General features: G+C 38.7%; 1 protein-coding gene across 2 annotated transcripts in view; it reads left to right on the top strand.

Annotated features, from left to right (window-relative positions):
- Window positions 1-26,354, top strand: part of ranbp9 (RAN binding protein 9) — a 98,490-nt gene that overhangs the window by 47,905 nt on the left and 24,231 nt on the right. For both annotated transcript variants that reach the window (XM_043719041.1, XM_043719042.1), the window contains exons 5-9: window positions 2,782-2,804; window positions 14,638-14,822; window positions 16,139-16,251; window positions 17,702-17,810; window positions 18,150-18,346. In XM_043719041.1, coding sequence (XP_043574976.1) covers window positions 2,782-2,804; window positions 14,638-14,822; window positions 16,139-16,251; window positions 17,702-17,810; window positions 18,150-18,346 — 627 coding nt within the window. The remainder of the gene's footprint in view (window positions 1-2,781; window positions 2,805-14,637; window positions 14,823-16,138; window positions 16,252-17,701; window positions 17,811-18,149; window positions 18,347-26,354) is intronic.

Genomic DNA, 26,354 nt, shown 5'->3' with positions numbered 1-26,354 from the left:
TGTTGTGTTTCTGTTCGCCGAGCTGGAAGTTTTTGTTGGAAACGTTTCATCCCCTGGCTAGGCGACATCACCCGTGCTTGGGAGCCTCCTGCGAAGCGCTTCTTTGATGTTTCCTCCGGTGTTTATAGTGGTCTGTCCCTGCCGCTTCTGGTTGTCAGTTTCAGCTGTCCGCTGTCGTGGTTGGTATATTGGGTACCCAGCACTGATGATGTCGCCTAGCCAGGGGACGAAACGTTTGCAACAAAAACTTCCAGCTCGGCGAACAGAACCACAACAACTTTTTTTTTTCTCCACAGATGCCACCAGACCTGCTGAGTTTTTCTAGCATTGTTTGTATCAGCAGGAGAGTTCCTTACCCATGTCTGAGTTGATGCCATAAGATTTCATGGGTCCAGAATCATTATCAAGGATTCACTGGGTGACTACCTTCCACCTGTATATTGTTTTGTTGCCACCTCCACTAGATCTGTCCTGCCTGTGTGACAGGTCAAATCTAGGGATGGTGATGGTGTGTGGGACATTTGTCATGAACACAAAATTGTACCTTATACACACTGTCAGGCTTTTACTTGAATGTCCAAATTTTGGACCAGCCCCAGATGTTGCTATGCAGGATATTTAAAGAGGTAGAGAGAGGAACCCAGGTTCAATTCCATCCTTGGGCAACTGTCTGTGTGGAGTTTGCACATTCTCCCCGTGTCTGCGCGGGTTTCCTCCGGGTGCTCTGGTTTCCTCCCACAATCCAAAGATGTGCAGGTCAGGTGAATTGGCCATGCTAAATTGCCCGTAGTGTTAGGTAAAAGGGGTAAATGTAGGGGAATGGGTGGGTTGCGCTTCGGCGGGTCGGTGTGTACTTGTTGGGCCGAAGGGCCTGTTTCCACACTGTAAGTAATCTAATCTAAGTTGACAGGGTTGTTTGCCATTGTTGTTTCTTAGTCCTTATTGTCTTAATCTATGATAGGTGGTCCATATGGTTTCATTCATTTCTCTTGACCTTGTAGCAATTGATGCAATTGAGTGGCTTTCTATGCCATTTTGGAGGGCAGTTAAGAGTCAACCATATTGCTATGGGTCTGAAGTCACACAAGCTGCACCAGTAAGAACAACAGATCCCTTTCCCTAAAGGAACGTTAGTGAGCTATGGTATTTACAACAATCGACAATGGTTTCATTGTCAAAGTAGACTTTGAATTCCAGATTCTTCTTTATTAAATTCAAACTCCTTCATCTGCTGGGATTCGACGTCGGGTACCCAGACTATTTCCTGGGTCCCTGGATAACTCGTCTAATGACAGTGCTGCTGTCACGTACCCCTGGAGTAATGTTGTCTTTATCTAGGGGCCTTGTGATTTCTAACCAAGAGGATTTTTTTTTAGTAAGTTTGCTCATTTGCGACAGATTACATTTTGATGTTGCAAACGTTAAATCACAAAAGTGATTCCCATTGGTCTAATTAGCCTTGTACAGCCATTGGACGTCTCAGCAAATCTTTCAAAGAGAACGTACTTTTTATTTTAAAGGTGAAATGACTGGATAATTGGAGGAGTGAAGACATTCCAAGGGAGAACAGCATATGCGCTCTGAAACGGTTTGTAGAGACCTGGGGTGAAATCAAAGGATATGATCGTTAGACCATGAAATAATGGATATCCAGTGCACTTTGTCACAAAGATGATTATTTTAGATTAGGTTAGATTACTTAGTGTGGAAACAGGCCTTTCAGCCCAACATGTCCACACTGATCTGCCGAAGCACAACCCACCCAGACCCATTCCCCTACATTTACCCCTTACCTAACACTACGGGCAATTTAGCATGGCCAATTCACCTGACCTGCACATTTTTGGACTGTGGGAGGAAACCGAAGCGCCCGGAGGAAACCCATACAGACATGAGGAGAATGTGCAAACTCCACACAGTCAATCGCTGAGGTGGGAATTGAACCTGGGTCTCTGGCGCTGTGAGGCAGCAGTGCTAACCACTGTGCCACCGTGCTGCCCAATCATTTGTGAAATGATTGATAATGTGAATGATGTTGATGATCCATGTGATACCATTCAAGAAGCTGATTGTCATGAGTTACTCTGTTTTGAAAGCAAGGAGAGTGTGTTTTTTCTAAATTGGGATTTAACATTGTTCACTGCATGATCTGCACCTGAATAGTATTTTCTGTACTGTGAAAGAATTAAATTTTGAGGTATTTTAGTTTTGAATTTGACAAATTTGAGTTAGTTTACAGAAATTATGTCCATCGCCACAGAAGTTGTTATTTATAAATATTTAATAATAAATAATCAAAATACTTCTGGCTCCTTTGTGCTACTTTGTGACAGCATTGGCAGGAACAATCTCCGACATGACAACTGCATTAGCATAGTGATGGGTAAGGGGGAATTCCACCATCTCTGAAAATGTTATGAATGTAAAAATCAACATCCTACTTTTTGACTAAAAATTGAATATATATGGTGAATATGCTTCAATATTAAAGTATTTTATATTCTAATGTATTGTAACAGACTGCTGTTAATATTGCTGGATTGGTGTATTGTCCTATTGGTTATCTTCACATTGAGTCGTCTGAAGTGATTCTTGAGCTCTATTTAACACAGTATTTCTGACAATCAATATAATGAGTGCATATGAGACCTGACTCAAAATAAAAATCATGCATAATGCTTTTTGTTTTCTTTTCCCTATGACTAGCAGTTATTGGCTTATGTAGAAAACTAGTAATGAAGTCAAATGTTAGTTACATGCTGGTATTTTCTTTTTCTGCAGGTATTGCTTTTACAGATTTACCGGTAAGACAAATCCTTTACAATATTTTCCAAAGCTTTTATTTAGGCAAAATACTGTAGATGCTAGAAATCGAAAATAAAAACTAATGCTGGAAGCACTTGGCGATCAGGCAGTATTTGTCACGAGGACAGAGTTAATATTTCAAATCAGTGACCGCAAGATCAGTAACTTGAAATACTAATGCTGATTCCCATACACAGATGCTGCCTAACTTTCTTACTATTTCCAGTAATGTGTTTTCATTTATCTGTGTACTCTTGCCTTTTTCTAAACAAAATTGGAGCATGAGTGACTGAATAAAACTCTCGAAAATTATTTAGTCTGTTCAGACGTGACACACCTCTAGAGTAGGTGTGGCTTGAATCCTAGCCTTCTAGCTCATAGCTAGGGACACTGTCACTGTGCCAGAAGAATTCCTCTGCTTAATTTTATTATAAGCTTGTCAGATTCCTGTTATAACTGACTCTTCAATTTGACTTGCATTTCAAATATCATAGCCACTAAATTTCTACATTTGTCTCATTTATGTTACTTCACTTAAACTTGGGTTAGTTTATTTTGTGCAGACAAATGGCTTGAAATTGTCATCATGATGTGACATGTCTTCTGGGTCTGCTTTACCTCATTCTTGATTACCATTCCAATGAAATGGGTCGGCAGGCAGGTAATGGACCCCTCATGAGCCCCACACTTACGGTTCTTACAGAAAAATTATAATGATATGCATTATCCTCTAGCTGTCATGTTCACTCTATAAAACATTAATGATATAGAACAGCAAGTATGAGGAGATTTGTAGCTCAGGTTGAGGTTCTGGATTTAGGTTTGCTCGCTAAGCTGCTAGGTTTGTTTTTAGACGTTTCGTCACCATACTAGGTATCTATCAACAAACACATTGACTTAGATCCCATTTACATCCCTGAGAAAAAGAACAGGAAATGACATCACCATGGGAAATGAAGTCACCACAGGAATTGACATCACCAACCCAAGGAAACCCAAGCATATAAAAGAAAACGGGCCACGCCACCAGTGCTTCATTCAGAGGCTCACTGAAAATGTTACCGAGTATGGTGACAAAATGTCTGAAAACTAACTTTCAGCACAGCGAGCAATCCTACATCCATTAGAACAGACAGGTAGACAGTAAAGTATACAATATCTCTCTAACTCTTTAAATATTTCTCTGATCTAGCCTCCACACTACTCTGGGATAGAAAGTTTAAGACATTCTTTATTCTGAGAAAATAAATTCCTTCACCCCTTAGTTTGAAGAATGTCCACTTAATCTGTTTTAAAAAAAACACCATGGGAGATGTCACAAAATGTGGTATGATTTCTAGAAGGAACTAGGGAGGGTACAGAGCCAACATTTTCCAATGAAGACAAAGGTTGGGACTAATGAATCCTGTGAACCCTGTATATCAAGGGATGTACAGGATTGAGTAAAGGAAAAAAATTGTAGGCTTATGGCAGATACTGAGGGCTCAAAACAGGAGAAGCCCTGGAGGTGTACAGGATGTGCAAGGGGAAACTTAAGGGGCATGGAAGAATAATGGCAGGTAAAATAAAGGATAAAAGTACGTTAACAATAAAAGGATAACTAGGGAAAGAGTAGGGTCCACTAATAACCACACTAGTAATTTGTGCATGGCACCAGAGGAGTTTAGTAGGGTTCTGAAAGAATACCGTGTCACATTTAACTGCTGAGATGATGAAACCAGTGAGAAAGACTGTGATATGATTAGATAAATTAGCATAGACAGAGAGGATGTTCTGAGTCATTCTGTAGGCTTAAAAATAGATAAAACTCCAGGGCCAGATGAAATGTATCCCAGACTGTTGAGTAAGGCAAGGGAGGAAATACGAAGTGTGTTGACAATAATTTCCAATACCTTCCTGACCACAGGAGAGGTGTCAATGGACTAAGGAAAGCCAAAGTGGTACCATTGTTCAAGAAGGGGGCAAGAAATAAACAGGAAGCTATAGACCAGTTGATCGAACCTTGGAGGTGAGGAAACTGTTGGAAAGCAATTCTGAGAGGCAAAATTAATCTGCACTTGGAGACACCGTGATTAATCAAGAATGGTCAGCATGATTTTAAGAGGTGGTCGTGACTGACCAACCTGGTTGAAGAGATGGCCAAGTGTATAGGTGAGGGAAATGCATAACTTAATCTACTTTTGATAAGATCCCACAAGGGAGACTAATAACGAGGGTAAAAGCCCATGATATCCAAAAAATTTGGCAAGTTTGATACAAATTTGGTGGCTAAGTGGCAGGAAGCAGATGCTGATGGTTAAGTGAGTGGAAGTCTGTGTCCATTGGGTTCCAAGGGATCGGTGTTGTGGCTCTAGCTGTTCGTGGTGTGTGTGTTTTTATATATATATATATATATATATATATATGTATATGTATATGTATATATGTGATTTAGATTTGAATGTAGGATGGTTGATCAGTACATTCATGGATGATATGATAATTGATGGAGTCGTAAATAGCCTTAGATTAAAGGAGGATGGAGATGGGCTGGTAGGATGGACTGATCAGTGCCATATGGAATTCAATCTAGGTAGGTGTGAGATGATGCATTTGGTTAGGACATACAACACAATAGAATACATGATAAAAAGTGAGATGAGAGACTACAAATGACCACTAAGGCCACATTTGACAGTGTGGCATCCAGGAGCCCCAGCAAAACTGGAATCAGTGAGAATTGATTTAAAATCTCTGCTGGTTGGAGTCCTGGTTGGCACATAAGACAGTTGTGGTTATTGGAGTCAGTCCTCTTACCCATGTTAGCTGTGGCATAGAGTTTGAGGAGGTAGGTTAAGCTGTTATGCACAATCCTGGTTAGACCCCACTTGGAGTACACCTTAAGAAGGATGTATTGGCTTAGGGATGTACTGACCTTGGAGGGAGTATGGCATAGGTTTATATGCGGTTAGATTATGAGGAGACATTATACAAATTAGACCTATTTTCTTTAGAATTTAGAAGAGACGATCTGATTGAAGTCTTCAAGGTATTAACAGGAAAAAAAAACAGGGTAGATAAAGATGAACAATTTCCACTGGTAGGGTATTCTAGAACTAGGAGGCATAGCCTGACAATTAGTTGCAGACCACTCCGTAGAGATGTTGGAAAGCAATTTGCACATAAAGGATTTTAGATGTTTGGAACTTTCTTCCACAACTGGCAGTAGATGCTGGATCCATTGTTCATCTCAAATCTGAGAGATGAATTTTTAAGCAATGGTATTAAGGGGGTGGAGTAGGCAGCAGATTAGCCATGATCTCATCTAATGGCAGAACAGACTCGCGGGGCTAAATGGCCTACTGCTGTTCTTCTGTTTATGTCCCTATAAAACATTGGTTAGGCCAAGGCTACAGTATTGTGCAGTCCTGAAATCCACATTATTGATGGGATGTGATTGCACTGGAGAGGGCACAATGGATTTACTGGGATGTTGCTTGGGCTGGAGATTTCCTTATGAAGACAGATTGGGCAGGCTGGAGTAGTTTTCTTTGGAACAGAGGGGACGAAATGGGGACATGATTAAGGGGCATAGACAGAAAGAAACCTTTCTCCTTGGTGGAAAGATCAATGACTGGAGATAGGTTTAGAGGAGATGTAAGGAAATTTTCTTTCAGCTATAGGATAGGAATTTGGAATTGGTTACCTGTAAAGGTGGTAAAGGCAGAAATCCTCCGCTTTTTAAGAAGTATTTAGATGTATATTGTGATGTCAAGGCATACAACGCTGTTGGCCAAGTGCTGGAAAATGCAATTAGAATATTTAAGTAGTTTTTGGCCAGCGCAAACTTGATGGGTCAGAGGGCCATTTTCTTTGCTGTAAACCTTTGGATTATACCCTGTCAAGATCCCTCAGAGTTTTATGTTTTAGTAAGATCACCCTAATTCTTCTAAATCCTTATGAATAAAGGCTTAAATTGTCTAGCTGTTCTCTATATGTCAACCCCATTCATCCCAGGGATCAGTCAAGTGAACGTCTTTTGAACTGCCTTCAATGTCAATATATCTTGTTTAAATGCAAAGACCTGAAGTCTACACTACTCCATGTGTAGCCTCATCAGCAGCTGTACAGTTCTAAGAATTCCTTATTTTTAAAGTCCAGCCTCTAGCAGTGAATGAGGAGGAAATCGAGCAGTGTTGAATTTTTTTGGGGTGACTGGAATAGATTTCTGGAATCTTATCTGGACCTTTCATCCTTAAGAGTTTTCAGAGTTATTTTGTTTTCTAAATCTGCAGTTGCATGAAAGTCTCTTTGCTCTCTCTCATTTCCCACAGTCTTGCCTCTTTGGTACCCCGGAAGGCAGAGTGCTATTTAATAGAGAAGTGTTCTTTCTTAATTATTATAGTCTTTCAGCTGTTGCCAACATGTATGTTGAAAAATCACCCAAGGTCCTTTTCCATTTCCTGGGCTAATTATGAGCTGCATATTGTAGGGTGCTTTTATGTTTGGCATTTTTTTAAAGTGTGTTGTAGAATCATAAGCTAGTATGCACAGAAGCCTTTTCCATCTGCTGTTTTGAGTAAAGCTATCCAATTAATCTCATTCTCCCCTTTTCTTGAAAGTTTACTTAAGGAAACCTCCCTTAAAAAGAAATGTGCGAGATCATAGGAACTAGGAGCAGGAACAGCCATATGATTCCATAAACTTGTCCCACACATAAGCTTGTCCCACACTCAGCCATGCTGAGCTTCTGAATATTAATATCACTTTTCTGATCTTTTGGTACAGTACTTAAGGTGTGATTTGCTGAATCCCTATGCAATGACAGTAAGCACAAACCCTCTTGTGATTAATGCTAACGTAACATCTTGGATGTAGGTTTGCTCTCTGAGCTGGAAGGTTCATTTCCAGGCATTTCGTCACCCTACTAGGTAACATCTTCAATGGGCCTCAGGCGAAGCACTAGTGATAATTCCTGCTTTCTATTTATGTTTGGGTTTCTTTGGATTGGTGATGCCACTTCCTGTTCTTTTTCTCAGGGGGTGGTAGATGTGATCTAACTTGATGTGTTTGTTGACAGAGTTCCGGTTGGGATGCCATGCTTCTAGGAATTCTAGTGCGTGTCTTTGTTTGGTTTGTCTGAGGATGGATGTGTTGTTGCATCCTAGGACAAGCTGAACAAAGACACGCACGAGAATTCCTAGAAGCATGGCATTCCAACCGGAACTCTGTCAACAAACACATCGAGTTAGACCCCATCTACTGCTCCCTGAGAAAAAGAACAGGACGTGACTTCACCGGAAATGACATCACCAACCCAAAGAAACCCAAACACAAAAATAGAAAGCAGGAATTATCAGTGCTTTGCATGAGGCCTACTGAAGATGTTACCTAGTAGGGTGATGAAACATCTGGAAATGAACCTTCCAGCTCAACGAACAAACCTACATCCAGAACCTCAACCTGAGCTACAAATTTTCTCAAAACTCGCTAATATAACATCTGTAGTTGCTTGGTTTACTTGCATGTTGACTGTGTTTCATTTACAAGGGCATTCAAATGCTTGGAGTACAAATAAGTTTCCATTTTTCCTACTAAAATGGATGTTTATATGTTTCCTCATGCAATGCTTTCTTGTCCAGTCACCTAACTGATCTACATCCCTTTGCATCTTTCTCCTCATAACTTTCCCACCTACGTTTGTCTCAACATGGTGTGCCTTTTAGCTATTTATGTACTGTACTGCAAGATATTGCTCTGTGTAGCTTTAAATTTTTTTTCTTGTGCTCCCAGTGAACAGGAAATACATTGTTCTAATTGTGTAAGTTCATTGACTGCTTCATGTCTTTGTATAACTGTCTACTATTTTTAAGAAAAAAAACAAGAGTGGGCCATTGATATTCCAGTGTGCACAACCTCTCATTGAGTTCTATTTTAAATGCACTAAACAATGTCCCTTGCAGTGTTTTCCACACTTGCTAATAAAGAAAACGTTTTGAGCTGGAATTTAATGCACAGGAGCAAATGCCAGGTGCTAGTTGATTTCTGCAACTAGAGTTGGGCTGCTGCAGCTGCTGATGATCCCTGTATGTGTGGTTGCCCAGACATTAAAAGCACCCTAAAGTTCCCACATGGAAGTGGATAGGCATCCCACAAGACTGAGTTACCCTACCATGCCTCTATATTTAACTATCATAATGGAACTAAATGTAAAATTTAATGGAAAAACACTCACCAGCACCTAATTTGAAAAAATAAGTAGGACTTCTTTTGATTTGGCATAGAATATTTGTGAGTTTAGCGCTGTATAAAATGTTGCACTCAATCTTGCAATTTTTGTGCTGCCTACATATCTTTTCACCATCTAGAAAGAATCCAAACATTTGCTCCTTAGATATTAAGTGAATAATTTCATATTTGCCTCTATTGATATCCATTTGCCCTGGTTTTGTCCATTCACTTATAAAACTTAGTGGGCGGCACGGTGGCACAGTGGTTAGCACTGCTGCCTCACAGTACCAGAGGCCTGGGTTCAATTCCCGCCTCAGGCGACTGACTGTGTGGAGTTTGCACGTTCTCCCCGTGTCTGCGTGGGTTTCCTCCGGGTGCTCCGGTTTCCTCCCACAGTCCAAAGATGTGCAGGTCAGGTGAATTGGCCATGCTAAATTGTCCGTAGTGTTAGGTAAGGGATAAATGTAGGGGTATGGGTGTGTTGCGCTTCGGCAGGTCGGTGTGGACTTGTTGGGCCGAAGGGCCTGTTTCCACATTGTAAGTAATCTAATCTAATCTAAATAAAAAACCACTTCAATTCAAAAAATGTTCACTAGGCTAATACCAGATCCTGTCTTCCAAGAAGTTGAATAGGTTGGGCCTGCACTCATTTGAAAATAGAAGAGTGAGAGGCCACACAAGATTTTGAGACACAAGATTCGTAGAAGACTTGACAGGGTCAATGAAGAAAGGATGTTTCCCTTTGTGGAAGAGTTCAGGAGCAGAGGACGTAATCTCAGAATAAGGACTTGCAAATTTAAAACACAGTTGACTGCCTGTATAGATTGTTAGAATTTTGTATTATATATTTCTATCAGATCTCCTGTCATTCTTCTATATAAGCCTAGTTGAGCCAAACTCTTTTCTCATAGCAGTCCTTTCATACCCAATATATTCCTATAAACCTTTGCTGGACTCCATTTGTGGCAGGTATACCCTCTCTCTGGTCAGGTGACCAAAACTGTACATTCTACTACTGGTGAGATCATATCAAGACCCTGTGTAACTGCAGTTATAAGGGGGTGATATCCCCCTTAACAGACCAAGACCCTCAAATAGAAAGCAGGGCAGAACACCAGCGCTTCAACGGAGGCTCACTGATGATGTTACCTACCTACCTGGGTGATGAAATGTCCGGAAACAAACCTCTCAGCTCAGTGAGCAAACTTATAACCTGAACCTCCACCTGGGCTACAAATCTTCTCAAAAATTGCATTTCATGAATTCTCTTCAGAACTCTCAATTCCACTTAGTTTTCTTTTGTTGTCATCAACCTTGAATGCATTACGCATTTGGTTCATTTTTCTAAATCTGTTGTATGTCATGAATAGGTTGGGCTTGAGCACTGATCCCTGAAGTGTGTCACCTATCACTGCCTGTCAACCCAGAAAAAGACCTATTTCTTCCCACTGTCTATTTCTTTCTTGTCTGTTGCCAAATTCTCAACCAATGTCAGCAGATTCGTCCCCAAACACGATACTTTAATTTTGCCCACTAATTTCTGACGTGGGACTTTATCAAAAGTCTTCATGAAATCCAAACATACCAGATCCAATGGTTATCTGTTCTTTTAGCTACATCCTCAGAAAAACTCTTGATTAATAAAGCATGATTTCCCTTTCATAAACCCATGTTGATTTTGTCAAATCCTATTATTGCTTCCTCGGTGTTCTGGTATTGCGTATTTCATAATGGATTGTAGCATTTTCCCTGCTACGTATGTTAGGTTAACTTGTTTGTGATTCTCTGCTTTATCTCTCCCATTTTTTAAAAAATAGGGGTTACATTTACCATCCTGTAGTCAGTAGGAAGTGCTCCAGATTCTGTAGGATTTTGGAAGATGAACACCAACACATTTTGTATTTTCAGGGAGACTTTCTATAGTATAGATTATCAACCCCTGGGAATTTGTCAGCCTTTAATCCCAGTTATTCCCTCTGAGTAGACTTAGTTCTGTAACATTTCAGATAAATTTGTGATATCCTCTTTTGTGAAGACCGATTCAAATTTTGTGTTCCATTTTTCTGTTATTTCTTCATTCTCCATTACAATGTCCCCTATTTCTGGCTCTAAGGGATGCAAGGAATGTGAGAAAATAGATTCTGCTGGAAGGTTATTGACCTGAAACACCAACTCAGTTTCTCTCTTCATAGATGTCACTTGACTTGAGTATTTCGGGCATTTTCTTTTGTACTTCTAGCATCTACAGTATTTTGCGAGTTGTAATGTTCTGTTTGTTTCAGCATTTTTGTGTATTAATAGCATTCAGCAATTAAACAAGTGTGTTCTCATTTTTTTCCTGTTTTTTCCAATTTTGAATATATTCGTTTGTTAATTGAGGCAGAAATTGATTCACAAACATCTCTTTCCCCTGCTTTCTTGCAATAAATAATACAAAATATAATGGAAAGAGCAAAGAAATGGAATTTTGGAGAGTTGGCTGATTGAAGTGTAGTCAGCTGAATAGTTAACTTTCCAAGATTTAATTTTAAATTGATCTAAGTATATATTTGAAGTGTATAACTGCAATTTTTTTTCTTGGATTAGGGAAAATAGACCTTTTTAATGTAAATATTCCAAATTTGAAAGAGATGCAAATATTTTGCAACTGTCTTGCAGGTTATTTGTAGAACAAGAGTCATAGAATCAGTTTGATATTGCAGTGATTGAATAGCACGTACATCAATGTAGAGGATGGTGGATGAATGAATTGCAATTGAAAGAAACCTCCCCTTGTATTTTTTTTCCCCATTTAGCATCGCTGAATATGGGTGCAAATTTGGAGGAAACAAAATTGTAGGGATATAGGGAAAGAGCAAGGGCAGGAATCTAAAGTTAAAACAAAGTAATGGAGAAACTCAAGAGACCTGGCAACATCTGTGAAGGAGGAACAAAGTTAACATTTCTAGTCTAAATGACGAGTTCAGAATTGAATTGAGCTGGAAAATGATCTTTATTCTGTTGACAAAAGGGGTGGGGAAATCAGTGATGACTCCAGTGGTGAGAGTGGCCAAAGGGAGCGCTACAGGGGCACACTGAGCAGGGATCTGAGTGAAGAACCAGTAGAGAATTGATGTGTTGTGACTTTCAATAATTCTGTATAAAACAATTGACAGAGAGGGTGCTATGGTCTGGCGATCGGATAATGAGCACTTTGAGGGCTATAATGATTTCACGTTGAAATGAATCCTTTGGCTACTTTGACATTAATGGAAATGTAGTATTTTGTATCCACTTAAGTAATAGCACAATGAACAGTAAGCAAGGATAAGCCATTTGGGTCCTTTTGAGACTGATCCAGAATTAAACCAAATCATGGCACATCTACCTCTCCTCTATTTTCCTGCACTTGACCTCTTCCCCTTGATATCATTAATATGTAGAAATCTGTTAATCCTGGTTTTTGAATAAACTTGGTCATCTGAGTTTCCTCAGCACGCTGGTGGAAACTTCCAAAAACACACTACCCTCTCATCTGAGTTGCTGCCCCACTTTTCTGTACGACATCCCAAGAATCAATTCAGTGAAACTTTGTTGCACTTTCTTTTGATAAGCATGTACGTCCTTGGGTGAGTCCTCCCATTACTACTGGTGTTGTCTCCCCTAAGTGTTTTGCAATTACAGCACAACATCTTTACTCCTGTACTCAAATCTCCGTGCAATAAAGACTAACATGTATTTGCTGCCTTCATTCCTTTCTACATACAGAATAGCTTTCAGTGACTTATGAACAAAAATGCGCTAGGTCCTTTTGGATGTAAAGCGTGAGGAATTGGGAAGTGTTCAGCAAATACTCGATACGTTACTGTATGCTGACTTAGCCTGTCCAAATCTCTCTCAGCCATTTTCAAATCCTCCTAATCTCTTTCTCACCTGGTTTTGTATCATCAGCAAACTTTAAAAATATATCACAGACAGAGGTTGCTGGAAATCTCAGCAGATCTGGCAGCATCTGTGGAGAGAAATCTGAGCTAATGCTTTGAATCCGTCAACCCTTCTTTGGAACTTCACATCCTCTTTTGCTCACTAACCTCTTGAGTGGGACCTTAATAAAACCCTTCTGAAAATCCAAATTCGCTACTTCACCGGTTTCCAACTTGTCTATTCCATCAGTTACATCCTCAAAAACTCCTAACAGGCTTGTCAAACATTATTTCCTTTCATAAATCTGACTCTCTCTGCCCAATCCTACTATTATCTTTTTATCCTTTATTCAAAATACTACCACGTTCCCTACTGCTAATGCCATGTTAACAGATCTGAAGTTCTTTGTCTTCTCTCTCCTTCCTCTTATATATTTGGGTTACACATGCTACTTTCCAATCTTCAGGAACCATTCCATTAATGGAATTTTGGAAAATAACCTCCATGCATCTACTGTCTCTGCACCTTTCTCTCTCTTGTTCTAGGATGTAGCCACCTCTTTCAGCATTCTGGAATATTAACCTTTTATATCAAGGAAGTGTTAATATCATTGGGAGGAATTTTTGGTACAGCTATTCAAAGCTCTGGTTAGAATACATCTTGAATACTGTGTGCACATATGTAATGGTGCAGCACAGTTTCTATGGAATCTTGCCAGCTATTTAAATTAATGAACATTAATGTGGTTAGATTATGTAACCTTCCATATACAAGCAAAATACTGAAGATGCTGGAAATGCCTAACAGATCATGCAGCGTCTGTGGAGAAAAGAACATATACTGTTTCAGATGTGTGACCAGTATGTAAATTGAGCTTGCAATCTCTGAAATCGATTAGAGGGTGATTTAATTGAGATATTCAGTATTTTGAAAGGAAATGATAGAAATGTTTTTCGCTAATGAGGGTATAAATTCATAAAATAGAACCAGTTGGGACAAGTTGGAACAAGTTTTTGATGGCAGGCGTGGATCTCCTAGAAAATAAATCTGTAAGTGCCAGCTCAGTTCATAATTTTTTTTTGAAATCAGTAGATTTTAGCAGGACAAGTATATCAAAGAGTATAAAGTCAAGGATTTAAGGTGCAAATCAGTCATGGTTCTATCACTGGGTAGTAAAGTACTTAAGGGTGCTACAGGTGCTTGTTATTTTTAATTCCTTTTCTTTGAAGTCAGAATCTGATTTTTCCAGTAAATATATCTTCTGCACTCTAAACTAGCAAGGTACATTTTACAAATCATTGGAAGTATCCTTAGCTTGAGACTTTGATGTATTGATGTGAATTTTACAAATGATTTTCTAAGCTCCTCGTTGAGAGCTTCAGACAGACAAACACTAATGTATTTGACATAGGAGAGTGCATGTGTTTACCATGTGGGAATCCTAAAATTGTGTTATTGTTCTTAAATAAATGTAAATGATGTAAAAGTTTGGGTGAGGTCGGAGGAGGAAATATTGTTTAACACTTGTTGACACTCGAGGGAAGCAGAGCTTTGCAAATTTGATTTATCAGGGTAAATCTTTGTAGTAGTAATATTCATTTTTAAAGACATTTTCAGCTGCAAAGCATTTCTCATAAGAATGTTGTCTACTCAGACATTACTGGACTGCTTAAAGAGTCTAAAACTTGCCAAGTGATTCTTTTCTTCTCTCTTGTTCAGCCAAATTTATATCCCACAGTTGGACTGCAGACACCAGGGGAGGTGATAGATGCTAATTTTGGACAGCATCCATTTGTTTTTGATATTGAGGACTACATGCGAGAATGGAGATCTAAAATTCAGACCCAGATTGAAAGATTCCCTGTAGGAGATCGAGAAGGGGAATGGCAGACAATGATTCAAAAGTAGGTGATACATTGTCTGTTATCTATATTAGCATTTTTCATTTAAAAACTTTTAAAGGAATTTTCTTTCCTGTGACTTAATTGTGATTTAGATTTAAAATACATGGATTTCTTCTTGCATCTATTAAATGCAGCTTGTATTTCTTAATGTTAAATGCTACAAAGTATATACTGATATTTCAATACTTTTTATTAACTAAAATAAATCTGATCAGTGTACTGGAAACAAATGTTCACCTTAATGCTGCACTTTTAAATCTTGGTAATCTTGCCGTATTCGTAAATGTCTCCTCTTAATGCTATTCCAGTAAGACATGAACTGACCTGGCCATAGACCACAGCAAGCAAAATAGTCCTGCATCTAACAAACTTAAAAAAAAAAAAATCATATTTCTGGGGCAGGGAGCAGGCAATAAACTTGAAGTTGAGAAACCTTCCTCCTCTCCTATCCAAAGGAATCTTTCTTTTTCTCTTGTTTTCTTTCTCTTTTCCCCCCTCCAAGGTTTTCAAAGCTACAAAAAAGGTTGTTTTGATTTCAGCTAAGAATAGCTCAGTGCTTTGCTGTTGCATGGGCTCAAAGATTGGCGTGTAAGTTTCGTTAAAAGGTGGTCCTAGTTACCTATTAATTCTCCAGTTCATCTTACGTATTTTTCATTGTTTAACATAATAAAGTTTTCTTCCCATGATCTACTCAAGCTCCCTTTCTCCATTTTTCCGTTTCTTGCACATGTGCCCATTTACTCATCTCCTGTCACACCTAAACTCCCTGTCTATATCCAGTGCATGTGGACACTCTCAACCTTTTTTCTTTGCCTATCTTTTCTCATACACATGTCTGAGGTCAACCACTGCCCTATTAATTATATGTTATTTGTTTTTCTAAATATTTTCTAATTTAACTTGTGTGTTTTTCTTTACCAAGAGTATCCTAATAGGAAGAAGAACTAATGTGATACATTACTTTTGTAAATAACTCATCGATTTAATAAATTAAGTACTAGTTTGTCAATGTATATTTAATGCATTTTTGGAAACATAACTCTTGTTCTGTGTATGTTTGATGTAAATGCTGCTTCTGCAAATATATTTGCCGGGTCATAACTGCAAAACATGGTACCTAAATTATGAAATCAATGGGGAAAACATGATGTTCACGCTTGCAAGATTGTTTCCATTGAGTTTGGTAAGCATTTCCTGTTATTGCACATATATAGCCTGGTGTAATCATCTTTACAAAATTTTTTTTTAGAAACTGCAGTGCGTTGTCATGAAATACTGCTGAGCCTGTAACATTTTTAAAAAAATTCAATTTCTAGAATGGTTTCATCTTACTTAGTGCATCATGGTTACTGTGCCACAGCTGAAGCCTTTGCTAGGTCCACAGGACAAGCTTTCCAGGAGGAGCTAGCGTCCATTAAAAATAGACAAAGTGAGTATAAATTGAACTGTAGCTTGATTCTGCTCAATGACATATTTGTTTTTCAAAAGGTTTTTTAAGAAACCTCTCATCTTCTCTTCTGAACGTATTCAGCTTTTTCTTTTGTGTAAATGTCCAAAAGATAAAGGTCTCACACTTTTTTTTAAAAAAAAAGTTTGCAGAAGATGCCAAGTTTTGTGGCCTGGTAATGAGCATATGAAAGATTGAAAGCATACTGTCAACTAACTTAGCAGACATTCTGAGCAATGATGGACAGATTTTTATCTAGATAAATGTAAGGTTACATATGATAAAACCTTAAATGGGTGTGTATATTGGAAATAGTTAGAACAGGGTTTAGTTCTTTTTGACCATCACAGAAAATCTCCAGTCGACTTAAAGTTACAATTAAAGTTGTAATCCAGTTGAAGACATTTATCTTGATGCTGAAGCAAATTATCTTGATGCATGAGTATATTTGGGTTATTGTTTACTGTTTCAATGGTATATTTGATGTTTTGGGAAAGATTTAGTGACAGTTTGCAATTAATACACCTTTTGTGTAGCCTAATCACTAGCAAATGGGAGAAACTGGAACTCAGACCAGAGTACAATTTACAAACAAGATTTTAAATGTCATCCACTTTCAACTCCTCTGCCTTGTGATGTTGCAAATAACGCATGTAGTTCAACATAGTTACTGCAATATTTCTTCCTTATCCACTACTTGGGCACATTCTCCTTGTGTAAAATTTCAAGCTTGTTTATAGGCGTGTAGTTTCCTTCAGGTTGTAAGATTATAAATATTAGACTTAGATCAAGTATGGAGGAAATACATTTCTTAAATCTTTAGAGTTGGATCAGTTACAGAATCGTCATTTTGTTGAAGACTGAAGAAAATTGGTCAATGATATTACTGCTTGGAACTGCAACAGGAAAAGTTTTAACTGTATGTTGTACAGACCAAGATGTGTCAGCACCTAGTCATGAATGATGCTTGAAGGGTAATAAGCTTGAAGTCTAAGGACTGAAACTGTCTGAATGAAACACTGTTATGAATGTAAAACAGTGTCCATGCTTTTGGGGTAACAATACATTACTTTAGAAACATGAATTTGCAGAATATTAATTATATTATAGATCTTGGTTTTGTGTTATGAGGAAACGCAGCTGCGAAAATGTGACAACCACATTAAGAGGATAGAAAATATATTAACTCCACTTTATTTTTTCTTTGGTTTTACCCATTGATGAGGGGAAAGAAACTTGAAATGTTATAGAAAAATAGTAAAAGTGATGCAGATCTGATGTTCTAGAATGATCCAATTCAGCTTTGATGTTTCTCTTAATTATTATAAAAAGAATCATCATCTGCAAGTCTGCAAAGTTTTTTGATCACTTATTCTGTATTCTACTCTCTTGGTAAGGATAGCTACAGTGACTGTACTTTTTGTTGTTTTAGGAATTCAGAAGTTGGTACTAGCTGGAAGAATGGGAGAAGCAATTGAAACAACACAGCAGCTCTATCCAGGTCTACTTGAAAGAAAAACTAACCTCCTTTTTATGTTAAAGTAAGCAACAATGTGACATGACCGTCTTTGTATTTATACTGCATGAATTTTTCATTCTGCATATTTTTGCCCACGTGGCCTATTTGATAAAGACTGACACAAAATTGATCATATGTGGCAGTTTTTGTTAGTTACTGGAATCAAGAAAAATCTTAGTATTTACCTCTAAACATTAACATGTATATGTTCCATTTTATTCCTAGAAACAAAGTCTTTCAGGTGTTGAGCTTACTTTACCAACTCAATCATGCTATTGTTTTAATCAGTCTGGTAAACTATAGATTGGAGCGTTTAGAGAATGGAGAATTTGAGAAATGTTTGTCTTGTAATTTATCCTAGAGTTCGTCAATTTATAGAAATGGTAAATGGGACAGATAGTGAAGTGCGATGTTTAGGAGGCCGAAGTCCAAAATCACAAGACAGCTACCCAGGCAGTCCTAGAACCTTCAACAGTCCCAGCATGAGTCCCAACCATGGGAGCAATATTCACGTTCTAGCCACATGCAAAGGAAATGGTGCACACGGTCACTTTACAGGTAAATGGCTTGGAGAGAATCATCATGCAATAGTAATTTTTTTCATGTACTATTCTCTAGAACAGAAACAAATATTGCAGTGTTTCCTTGGAAAAGATTAAATAAGGCCACATTACATTCTAGTCATTTGTGATTGTGCTGCACATTTATATTTGGCCTTTACACTTTAGCAGATGGGAGCTTAGACCTTTGTGCAACTTAGACACAATGCTTTAATCTGTCTTGTGATATTGCAAATAACACTTTTTTTCGTTTAAAATAATTAACTGCATCAGTTTCTTCCTTCTGCAGTACTTTGTTTTTGGGGCACTCTACCTTTGTAAAGATGGAATGTAAAACTAGCTTACAGGTGTATATTTTCCTTGAGGTTGAAAGACACTAAGTGTTGAGCATAGCTCAAATTTCCCAGAAATAAATGAAAAATGGTGTGATCAATTACAAGATCAGTATTTTGTTTAAAACTTAAGTGAATTGGTCATTGCCATTCTTGCTAAGAACTGCAACAGTTAAATATGTTATACAGAGCCAGATACATCAGTGTTAGTTATGAAGGGAAATAAGCTTGAAGTCCAAGGACTGAAATTGTTTTAATGAAATTTTGATTATGAATGTTGAGAATGGTCTTTCCAAATTATCCATAGAAAGTGAATTATCATTATTTATAGAGCCCTCAACTGGAACTTTGCAAATGACACTGACAATTCATACAGTTTTCTTGTGATTAATGAACAATGTTTAAATATCAGGCCAGATTATTAAATCTATGCTCCTTCATGGTAGTAATATTGATGTGGAAGTGCCATTGTTGGGCTGGGGTGGACAAAGTTTAAAAATCCCACAACTGGAGCAGCACTCTGAAAGCTAGTACTTCCACATAAACCTGTTGGGTTATAACCTGGTGTTGTGATTTTTGACATGGTAGTAATAGTTCATTTTTGTAAACTCTTAAGTTGTTCCCTCTTACGAGCCTGTGTCTATACATAATTTGAATTGCTTGTATTGCAATAGCTGCATGAGATTTGGTTGAAGCAGGAGAATTGGCGAATTTTTTGCCCTAGAGAAAGCACTTCATTGTCGAGGTTTGATTTTATCATTTTATTATTCATTCTATCTAAAATGAAGTGAATTTCTCCCAAGTGTTTGATACCTTTTGTTGTGAGCTCTTCTGAAATTTAATTCTATCTATTTTGAATCTCATCTTCAAATACAGCAGTGTAACAAATGAAATATATTCTGTGAAAAAAACAAACTATGATTAAGGGAATTGGTAATACTTTTACTAAAATGTACTAGCTAACACCCTGATCAATTAACTCTATGCAGCTTTGCCACTTTACTTAATCCTGTCTTCTCCAATCGTAATTCTGAATGAATTTTGATAGGCATTTTGTGTTCAAAATATTAAGCATTTCCTGAGGTAGCTTTTTATTTGACATTTTGTCTCTCTTAAACTGAAGTGTTGAGAACTGTTTCAAATTTTGCAGCCACATCTGTCGCATCTCGGAAAGTCAGATGAAAGAAAATATTCATAATTCAAAATATTTCTATTGATTAATCGTAGAAAAGTACTCCCTGCTATAATGACATTCCTGTGAGCTTTAACTGAAATTATCAATAAGTATTCCTGACCATTGCTCAGTAGAGCTAGCCTGAGACTATCTAGTACGTATTTTATGGGAACAACCATGTGGTCTGCTGATAGTAATCTTATGACTGTGTGGAGAGGATATGAAGCAGGATTGTTTGTATATGAAATGCCAAAACACGAATCGCCTCCACAATCCCTTTATTTAAAAACTGGTTAAATTTGCGAAATATGTAAGTTCGTCCTCGCTGATTTTTCTCTCTCTCAAACGTTCAAATCTCTTGAGAAATTCAAATACTAAATTTCAGTGAAAATTGATTTATTTTGATGGTCTGTATCCATTTGTGATAATTTGAAATAATAATTTAGTAAAAATCCATATAATTCAAACATGATACTGGGACTAGAAAGCATTTTTACTGGGAACCCGAAGTGTACTTTGTATTCTTTATTATGCTCAACACCAGTAAGTTCAGACTGCCCTGCTGAACCAAATGCTGTAAGAGTTCAATAACAGTCAGTGCTGAGGAATCTTTGGTCTCTGGGGAGTCATCAGTCACTTGGCCCTGGAAAATTATTAGACCCAGTTATGTCAGGATATTTAAATTCTGGAATAAGTAGACTGCCCCAGCCTGGTAGCTGGGATTGCAGGTGGAATTGCACAATGGGAATTGATGCCTGGGTACTGGGGCTCATTATCGTTATAGTTGCTTTTCCACTGCAGTCAAGATAGAGAAATATATGCATATGGATGTGGAAGAGGAGAGGGCATCAGCAGATGGGAAGGGACAGCTTGAATGAGAGGGGACTGAGTTGGATAGGATGGAGGCTGAGAGAGGGCGCGGAAAGAGGACATTAGTAAGTGAGGGGGAACTAAGTGACTATGGCCTGGAGAGTGTGAGTTAAGGGATGGTAGGGTTGATGCAACAGATGGATGGGGGGTAAGTTGGGGATGATGATTGAAAAGAGGACTATAGTAGCATAGAGTAGCTGTTCACAATGTGTGTGGGGAGCAGGGAGGATCTTCTGTCACTATGGATTATGGGGAGTTTGACTGAAAGCAAGGAACAAAGGCTTGTTGGTGACCATGAGTGAATACATACACAAAATATTGAGCTGCTTTTCTGGTATCTGGGACCACGTTAAGTTTTTATATATAGATAAACTATATACCTGCATTGGCATCCCTGGGAAGCCTAGCCTTTGTTGCCAATTCATAATTGCCTATCTGTAAAGAGATGGTGGTTTTAAAATGGGTCCCATTAGAAAATATTTTAGCAATCTTGTTGTAGTCCTTTGATTTGCATGTACGTAATATACCAAGATTATGTTTCATTGTTGGCGTTGACTTTATCCTGTATTATATGTATTAACTCAATTGAATGTTGAAATGCTGAAGTCTCTCATTGTTTTTTCGTAAAAGCAACATCTTGACAATAATATAAGGTAAACAAAGGGAAAACCAATATTTCCACCCATTTGAAGTGGCGTACAAACATTTGCACTTCACAACATCTTATTGTGAGTGCTGCAATTACATGATTCTTGGTCATATTTGGCCAGTCTTCTAAATTTTACTGTTCCCAAAGTAATTCATTGGTTGTAAAGCAGTCCTGTCTGTATGCAGATTATAAATGAAAACAATTTCTGCTTTCTTGCTGGATAAACACCAATACTGCTCCTATTTATTTTAGTATTCTGTTCAATCTGTTGTAACAAATAACAGTAATTCCCCATTTAGTATTATATTACATTTTTGATGCATATACTTAATGTTTCTTTTAAAGTTGTATCAGGTTTTCCACTAATGTAAAAGCTGTTGTGGGCTGAGAGGTGATGAGATCAAGTGAGAGAGCAAGGGGAGTTGCAAATAAGAGGGTCAGGGAAAGTGAGTCAGCAATAAAGACCTGTCTAAAACAGGCCAAATCAATCTACATCACACTACATCAGCCAAGCATAATGCTACGTTAAAACAGAAACCACGGCACTCCGTACTGTCCCATTATAACAACGATGTTGTTATGGGAAGACTTAAAATAGCACAACATGAATTGAGAATTTACTGTATTTTAAGAATGTCCAGCTTTGTTCAATGGTAGTTTAAAATGAAAGAATCATATGCTCATTGGGTGACTTACTTTTTGTAAACTATTTTACAGTTATGAGGAGTGTGACCCTCTATTCCAATTGGGTAAAAAGAGATTTGCACCTTCACAACCAAAGGATACTGCAAAGCATTTTACAGCCAATGAAAGACTTCTAATTTTTCTGTAGTAAGCTCTCACAAACATCTGTTTTTAGTTGTTTCACAAAAGTAAATATTGACCAAAACACCAGCAAAACCTTTCTGTTCATAAATAGGTATACATGCAATTATTAATATGTGCCAACGAGCACAGATGGGACTTTATACCAATGTCTTACCTGAGAAATCATACCACTGACGATGCATTGTACCCTTTGTGCTGTGCTGGAATAACAGCCTAGATTTTGTACACAAGAATACAATGGATTTGAACCTACATCTTTGAGTTCAACATCTCTGCGCCACAGCTGACGCCCTAGTTCTTAATTCAGAGCTTAATAGTTCACAAGTCCCCCCAAGTTTGCCAACAGTTTCACTTTTTGCTATTGTTCAGTAATTGAGGCTCGAGCTTGCTACTTCTTGGGATTTGCTTGAAACTTTACCTTGTATTTTAACTTGATTCAGGAAAATGCTCTTTTGTTTTGTCAAAGCATATTATTGCTGATGCTGTAGATCTGAAATGGAAACAGTGTTGCGACATCTAAGCAGGACTGGCGGCTTCTGTGGAGAAATAAATAGACTTTGAGTTTCTTCAGTATTTTGTTTTAGTTTTTGTTTTATATATATTGACCAAGAAACTATTTTCTGTTATGCGATACACTCAATCAATCCTAAAATGTGTCTTGTACAAAGCAATTTAGGATGGATTTACATAGAGCTCAATGCAAACCTGTCTTAATACTAGCAATTCACTGGCACTCTGCACTGAATCTGCCATCCAGTACCACCCCATTCTCCTTCCTTAATCGTTTGAAGTACCAAATGCTAATTACAATCATAGTCAGATTTTGTTGCTGCCAATGGGAATTCCAGTTTGCTTGTGGGACAAGGAATCCCCATTTGCAAAGATGTGGTAACTAAGTGTAATAGTAAGAAGGACATATGTTATAGGGGCAGAACTCGACTGAGAGCGAGCGAGTGAATTACTTATCGATTCCATGCAATTTCACTTCATTGGTTGATTGAAAATGTTTAGATTTATGTATATTGCATATGTCTGGTTATGCCATTTAGAAGCAGGTTCAGTATTATCCCACCTGTTCACAGCTATCTCCTCAGTATCTCTCAGATTCCATTTGATAACAGCTTCTCCTGTTTACCTAATATTGCTCTAGAGTGTGTGCATCAGCAGCACCTTTTAACTGATTTTGTTAACGGGTAGTATTACAATTTTTGCCTATCCACTATGTTTTAAAAGTCTGTATGAACTTTTACCTACTTGCTACTGTCCTTGCATTCTTTGGGCATCTTTTGTATTCCTAAGTCTGAAATTTGAACACCAAGATCTGTTTGTATCCAATAATTTGAGATACTTGAAATCAATAGGATATTTTAACTGGAACTTTATGAACTGGCATTCTAACTGAACAGGCAAAAATTATGTCCCTGAAATACTGGAGGCTGCTTATATTATCATGATCTCTGCCTTGTCAGGTAAACCCTGGACTTGGTTACATGTTAACTAGACAAGTTCTAATAAAGTTTCAACTTTGATCTCCAGCATCTGCAGACCTCACTTTCTCCTACATGTTAACTAGACAAGTTCTTTCATAGGTTCAACATTGAGTCATTGTGGGCACCCCCTCAAAGACAAGCATAGAGTTTACTTGTCAACATAGGGCTGATGATAGAAAAACTGCGCACATCTTTTGAAATATCTGGACTCCCAGAAGTTTTGGCCACAGATAATGGGCCATCTTTTACCAGCAGGGACTTTGACTATTTCCTAAAGTAGAATGGCATTCACCGCATGAGGATAGCTCCATACCAAACATCATTAATGGTCTGGCAGAAAGAGCAGTCCAGGCTCTGAAGGCAGGTTTAAAGAAGCCGCCTACGGCTTCACTTGATACCAAACTGTCCCAGTTCCTATTTGATTATAGGACTATCCCCTCATGCAACTCCAGGAATAACTCCAGCAGAATTGCTGATAGGGAGAAGAGTTCGTACCAGTTTAAATCTGATCTTCCCAGACCTGGGGGCAGGGGGATGGGGGGGGGGGACTGGTGGTGGTAGTGAGGGAGAGAGCTGTAAGACAGCATCAGAAACCCCTCCAGAGGAGGCTATGGCCTACTGGTATTATTGCTGGACTTTTTAATCACTACTAATCCAGAATTTTTAATCCAGAGACCCAGGAATCCTGCCGTGATAGATATTGGAATTTGAATGTGATAAAAAATCTGGAATTAATGGTCTAATGATGACCATGAATCAATTTTTGATTGTTGGGGAAAAAACTAATATAGATTAGATTAGATTAGATTACTTACAGTGTGGAAACAGGCCCTTCGGCCCAACAAGTCCACACCGACCCGCCGAAGCGCAACCCACCCATACTCCTACATCTACCCCTTACCTAACACGACGGGCAATTTAGCATGGCCAATTCACCTGACCTGCACATCTTTGGACTGTGGGAGGAAACCGGAGCACCCGGTGGAAACCCACGCAGACACGGGGAGAATGTGCAAACTCCACACAGTCAGTCACCTGAGGCGGGAATTGAACCCAGGTCTCTGGCGCTGTGAGGCAGAAGTGCTAACCACTGTGCCACCATGCCGCCCAGCTGGCAGGGAGATTTGCTAGAGCTGCTCAGAAGGATTTAAACTAGTAAGGTGGGTGGGGGGGGGGGGAGTGGTGGTGGGACCCAGGGAAATAGTGAGGAAAGAGATCAATCTGAGACTGGTACAGTTGAGAACAGAAGCAAATCAATCAGTCAGGGCAGGCAGGGACAAGTTGGACTAATAAATTAAACTGCATTTAATTCAATGCAAGGGGCCTAACAGGAAAGGCAGATGAACTCCGGGCATGGTTAAGAACATGGGACTGGGATATTATAGCAATTACAGGGACATGGCTCAGGGATGGGCAGGACTGGCAGCTTAATGTTCCAGTACAGAAATGCTACAGGAAGGCTAGAAAGGGAGGCAAGAGAGGAGGGGGAAGTGGCGTTTTTGATAAGGGATAGCATTACAGCTGTGCTGAGGGAGGATATTCCTGGAAATACATCCAGGGAAGGTATTTGGGTGAGATGTGAGAAATAAAAAAGGGATGAAAACTTGACCTACTCTTGGAAATTAAGGCAGGGCAGGTGACTGAGGTGTCAGTGGGGGAGCACTTTGGTGCCAATGACAATAATTCCATTAGATTTAAAATAATGATGGAAAAGGGTAGAGCAGATCTAAAAGTTCTAAATTAGAGAGAGGCCAATTTTGATGGTATTAGGCAAGAACTTTCAGAAGCAAATGTCCGCAGGTAAAGGGACGGCTGGAAAATGGGAAGCCTTCAGAAATGAGATAACAAGAATCCAGAGAAAGTCTATTCCTGTCAGGGTGAAAGGAAAGGCTGGTAGGTACAGGGAATGTTGGATGACTAAAGAAATTGAGGGTTTGGTTAAGAAAAAGAAGGAAGCATATGTAAAGTATAGACAGGATAGATCGAGTGAATCTTTAGAGTATAAAGGCAGTAGGAATGTACTTAAGAGGGAAATCAGCAAGGCAAAAAGGGAACATGAAATAGCTTTGGCAAATAGAATTAAGGAGAATACAAAGGGTTTTTACAAATACATTAAGGATAAAAGGATAACTAGGGAGAGAATAGGACCCCTCAAAGATCAGCAAGGTGGCCTTTGTGTGGACCCACAAAAAAATGGGGGGGGGGATACTAAACGAGTATTTTGCATCCGTATTTAATGTGGAAAAGGATATGGAAGATATAGAAAGCAGGGAAATAGATGGTGACACCTTGCAAAATGTCCATATTACAGAGGAGGAAGTGCTGAAAGTCTTGTAATGGATGAAGGTAGATAAATCACCAGGACCTGATCAGGTGCACCCTAGAACTCCTGTGGGAAGCTAGAGGAGTGATTGCTGGACCTCTTACTGAGATATTTGTATCATCGATAGTCACAGGTGAGGTGCCGGAACTGGAGGTTGGCAAACGTAGTGCCACTGTTTAAGAAGGGTGGGAAGGACAAGCCAGGGAACTATAGACCAGTGAGCCTGATGTTGTTGGTAGGCAGGTTGTTGAAGAGAATCCTGAGGGACAGGATGTACATGTATTTGGAAAGGCAAGGACTGATTAGGGATAGTCAACATGGCTTTGTGTGTGGGAAATCA

The sequence above is a fragment of the Chiloscyllium plagiosum genome, chromosome 29 (genome assembly GCF_004010195.1).
Source record: "Chiloscyllium plagiosum isolate BGI_BamShark_2017 chromosome 29, ASM401019v2, whole genome shotgun sequence".
Classification (NCBI taxonomy): Eukaryota; Metazoa; Chordata; class Chondrichthyes; order Orectolobiformes; family Hemiscylliidae; genus Chiloscyllium; species Chiloscyllium plagiosum.
The sequence above is the reverse complement of the archived record's forward strand: the minus strand, read 5'-3'. Positions and strand labels throughout refer to the sequence as shown.